The following is a 4,047-nucleotide window of genomic DNA, read 5'->3' as shown; positions in this document are numbered from 1 at the left end:
AAACAAGCAAAAAAACATAAATATATATATATATAAATATATATATATAAATGCTCGTCGCCACCCGCCTTACTGGTCTACACTTGCTGCTGCTGCTGCTGCTGCTGCTGCTGCTGCTGCTGCTGCAGGCTGCCACACAATGGAGACCAACTGGAGCTCCTGCTCCACCAGCTGCGGCCACGGCAAACGCATGAAGCTCACAAGAGCTCGCAAGGGAGCGTCCAGCTGCTTGACTTTGGCCAAAACTGAAATTTGTCTTTCTTCTCTTGGCTGCAAAAGTGGGTCTTTTAAACCCTTCACTCTTCTTCCAGGGGCCCCAGGGGGCCCCCGGGGGCCCCCTGGGGGCCCCAAACCCTGGGGCCCCTGGGGGCCCCTGCAGACCCCGTCTCGAGGCCTCTGGGGGCCCCTAAGGGCCCCCGGGGGACCCTGGAGGCCCTGGGGAGCCCTTGTATCTCTGGGGGCCCTCAAGGGGCCCCCAGGGGCCCCTGGGGGCCCCGAGATATATCTGGGGGGCCCCGGAGGGCTCTAGGGGGCCCCCAGAGGGTCCTAGCTGTCGCTGGTGGCTATCCTTGGGTCACCAAAGGCCTTAGGTCATATATTACGCCCTGAACCTTAAACCCTAAACCCTAAACCCTAAACCCTTTTATTGTTGCTTGCGAGCAGGCGGTGAAGAGTTCTTCAGCGCTATTGAAGGGGAAGCGCCAGGCCTTCCCGAGGGCTCCAAGGAAGATCTGGGAAGACGAATAATGAAAACCATTTCCATTTGTGCGCCTCAAAAGCGAGGGTTTAGGGTTTAGGGTTTAGAAATTTGGGGGGAGCGCATCCCGCAGCTTGAATCCGCTCCTCGCGCTGGCCGTGCGGACTGCAACCCTAAACCCTAAACCCTAAATTCGAAACCCCAATCCCCAAAGCCCAAACCCTAAACGCTAAATCCGCGACCCTAGACGCTGAACCTGAACTTCAAACCCTAAACCGTAGGCCCTGAAGTCTGAAACCCTAAACCCCAGGCCGGAAGTGCCAAGCCCAAACCCTAAACCCTAAACCCTAAACCCTCGGCGGTTGCGCCTGCGCTGCAGTGCACACGGGCACCAAGAGCTGCTTCATCTACGACACAGGGCTGACGCAGCGGGCGTATGGGACGGAGGGTTTGGTGGGGGCTTTTGGGGCGGGGCTGCAGCTGCGAATAGTTCAAAAGTTTGACCCTAAAAAAGGGTCTTGCGAAGGCAAGCTGGAGAGCCAGGGAGTTGTCCGCCAGGAAAGAAGTGAGGCCCCTTAACCTCCGTTCAATTCCCTCCTCAACGAGCCCCCTTGCTGCTGCCTAGCCCCCCTGCAGCAGCAGCAGCAGCAGCAGCAGCAGCAGCAGAAAAGTCCCGCTCTTGCTGCTGTTGTGTGTTCTGCAGTGACAATGGACAAGTTCCGCGAAGGTCAGCTGGCAGAAAAGACTTCTTCGGGAGGCCCCCCAGGGGCCCCTCTGGCCGCCTATGGGGGCCCCTATGGGGCCTCTAGGGGGCTCCTATGGGGGCCCCTATGGGGGCAAGCTTCTTACTGGAGGGCCCCTAAGGAGGCCCCCATGGGGGCCCCACTTCATGCTGTGGGGGCCCCTGTGGCGGCCCCTATGGGGCCCCAATGAGGGCCCCTGTGGGGCGCTTATAGAGGCCCCTGTGGGGGCCCCTGTGGGGGCCCCCACACATATTATCGGAGGGGAACCGCGTGTGATTGGGAGTGTTATTTTGGAAATGGGATTGATTTGGAATTTATTTTGCTGCTGCAGCTCTGCTGTTTTGCTGCTGCAGTTATGCTGGAGGGCCACAACGCCGTGCGGCGGCAGCACTCTTTGCCAGGCTTGAAGTGGAATGATTTGTTAGCAGCAAATATGCTGAAGTATCTGCAGCACCAAAATCTGCTGCAGGAGTGCAGGATGGAGCACTCGCCCCACGAGGCCCGCGAGCTCGTGAGCCAAACCCTAAACCCTAAACCCTAAACCCTAAGCACTCAGCGCTGAAGGCCGCGCGGCAGCGTCTGCGTGGCTCGCGGCTGCGCGCGGATCGACGGCGCAGCTTGCTGCTAGGGTTTGGGGCCCGCCGCCGCAGCAGCAGCAGCAGCGGCACTCAGCCTTCAGCAGCAAATTGCTGCAGACTTGCTGCTTTGCTGCTGCAGCCCAACATGAAACAAGGCATAGGAGAGAACTTGTGGACTGGCTGCACTGTGGGGCCCCTGCCCACTGACATTCCCAGTTCCTGGGCCTCGGAGGCGGGCTGCTACAGGTGAGGCCGCGCAAACCCTAAACCCTAAACCCTAAACCCTAACCCCCGAACCCCAAACCGCAGCCCTGCACGCTGCACCCCTTCCCCGCCACTGGCCCAGCACCCGAACTGCGTAGCCCAGCGGCGCACCGCAGCCCGCGCCCGCTGCTCCCCCGCAGCAGCAGCAGCAGCAGCAGCAGCAGCAGCAGGGCGTGCGCCGCGCAGGTTCGGGAAAGTGGGAAACCCCTGCACGGGCGTCATGGGCCCCAAGTGCAGCACGGAGTTCCACGCCCACGGGCTGATGACTGGCCACTACACTGCAGTGGCCTGGCAGCACTCGCAGCAGTTTGGCTGCGCCTACGTGGTCTGCAGCCGCAGCTGTTCGGGGGGGCGGCCGCTGCTGCTCGCGGGCTGTCAGTACAACCCCAGTGAGCCGCAGCTGCATGCGGCCCCCAGTGTGGGGCCCCGCGCCGCAAACGCCCCACACGCTTGCGGGCTCCTAGCTAGCCAGCTACCTAGGACAGCAGCAGCTACTTAGCTAGCTAACTGCCTATCCAAGCACCTACCTAGCTAGCTAGCTGACTGCCTGTCCAAGTGGCTAGCTGGCTAGCTAGCTAGCTAGCTACCTGCCGATCCAAGTAGCTAGCTGGCTAGCTGGCTAGCTAACTGCCTATCCAAGTGGCTAGCTAGCTAGCTAGCTAGCTAGCTGTTGAGCTAATGAGGAGTGGTTGGGTTTGTGTGGAAATGGCTGCGCAGGCGGGAACATAATTGGGCAAAGGCCTTTCGAACTTTCTGTGGCCAAAAAGATGCATGCAATTTACCCGCAGCTGCTGCCGGAGGCCCCGGAGAACCCAGAGCAGCTGCAGCAGTGCGAGCGCTTCAGGCGGGAGATGGAACTCAAGAACCCCAAGGTGCATCTTGCGGAGAAGGAGCAGCAAAAGAAGCAGCAGCAGCAGGCGGCGAGCAAGTGACGCCTCGCGGCGAAATCTGAGGACACATACGTGTAGAGCTGCACGCATGCACGCGCTGCTGCTGCTGCTGCTGCTGCTGCTGCTGCTGCTGCTGCTGAGAGCCTTCGCAGATGAACAGGAGGCCTTCAAATTCAATTTTAGACATTTCGAAATGGTTTTAGTTCTTCGAGCCTCCGCTGCTGCTGCTGCTGCTGCTGCTCGCCGAGAAGCGCAGCAGGCCAGAGGCGGGCCTTCAGGTGTACGTACACCTCAAAAGAAATGCAAAGTGTGGAAGTGTCTCTACACCCGAGCTCCCCACACGCGCGGGGTGTACGTACACCGCAGCTGCGCGCGCGCACTTGAGGTGTACGTACACCTCAGAAGCGCAGCGAGCAGCAACTCAGGTCGTCAGTTCAGTTTTTTTTTGTTCTTTTAAACTCTAGGGATGCCGCGAGTTTCCCGGAAACCCTAGGGGCCCCCAGGGGCCCTCAGCTTCTCCTGGGAGCTTGCGGGAGAAGCAGCAAACATGCAAAATGAGCTTCGAAAGTGTTTATTAAGTGCTTCCGTCAGCCCTTTTCTCTGCTGCTGGGGTTTTGATGTGTTGTTCTGCAGTGTCACTACACCCGGATCACGGGACCCTAGTCCGTGTCTTGTGTTCTTTTCCATTAGTGCAGTCGACCCGTGCTGCTGCTGCTGCTGCTGCTGCTAGTCTCCGTTTTTTTCTCCAATGTTTTAGACTCTTCGAACTTTCCGTCGTCTAGTTTTGCACTTCTGCCCCCGTCCATTTGCAGGCAAGGCACAAAGAAATACTTTTCCACACAATGCTAGGAAGCAGCAGCAGCAGCAGCAGCGGC

The 4,047-nt window shown here is 59.1% G+C and overlaps 1 protein-coding gene across 1 annotated transcript; it reads left to right on the top strand.

Moving 5' to 3' along the window:
• Positions 1–139: 139 nt before the first annotated feature.
• ETH_00002170 (uncharacterized protein) lies at positions 140–3,214 on the top strand (the record flags this gene model as incomplete). Its single annotated transcript, XM_013380850.1, has 8 exons — positions 140–278; positions 664–765; positions 1,077–1,262; positions 1,401–1,424; positions 1,794–1,951; positions 2,158–2,264; positions 2,469–2,698; positions 3,000–3,214. The coding sequence occupies 8 exons, from the start codon at positions 140–142 to the stop codon at positions 3,212–3,214; spliced, it is 1,161 nt and encodes a 386-aa protein (XP_013236304.1).
• Between the last annotated feature and the right edge of the window lie 833 nt (positions 3,215–4,047).

Source organism: Eimeria tenella, genomic scaffold (genome assembly GCF_000499545.2).
Source record: "Eimeria tenella Houghton genomic scaffold, Eth_scaff955, whole genome shotgun sequence".
NCBI classification, from domain to species: domain Eukaryota; phylum Apicomplexa; class Conoidasida; order Eucoccidiorida; family Eimeriidae; genus Eimeria; species Eimeria tenella.
Note: the sequence above shows the minus strand (reverse complement) of the source record. Positions and strands in the feature narration are given on the sequence as shown.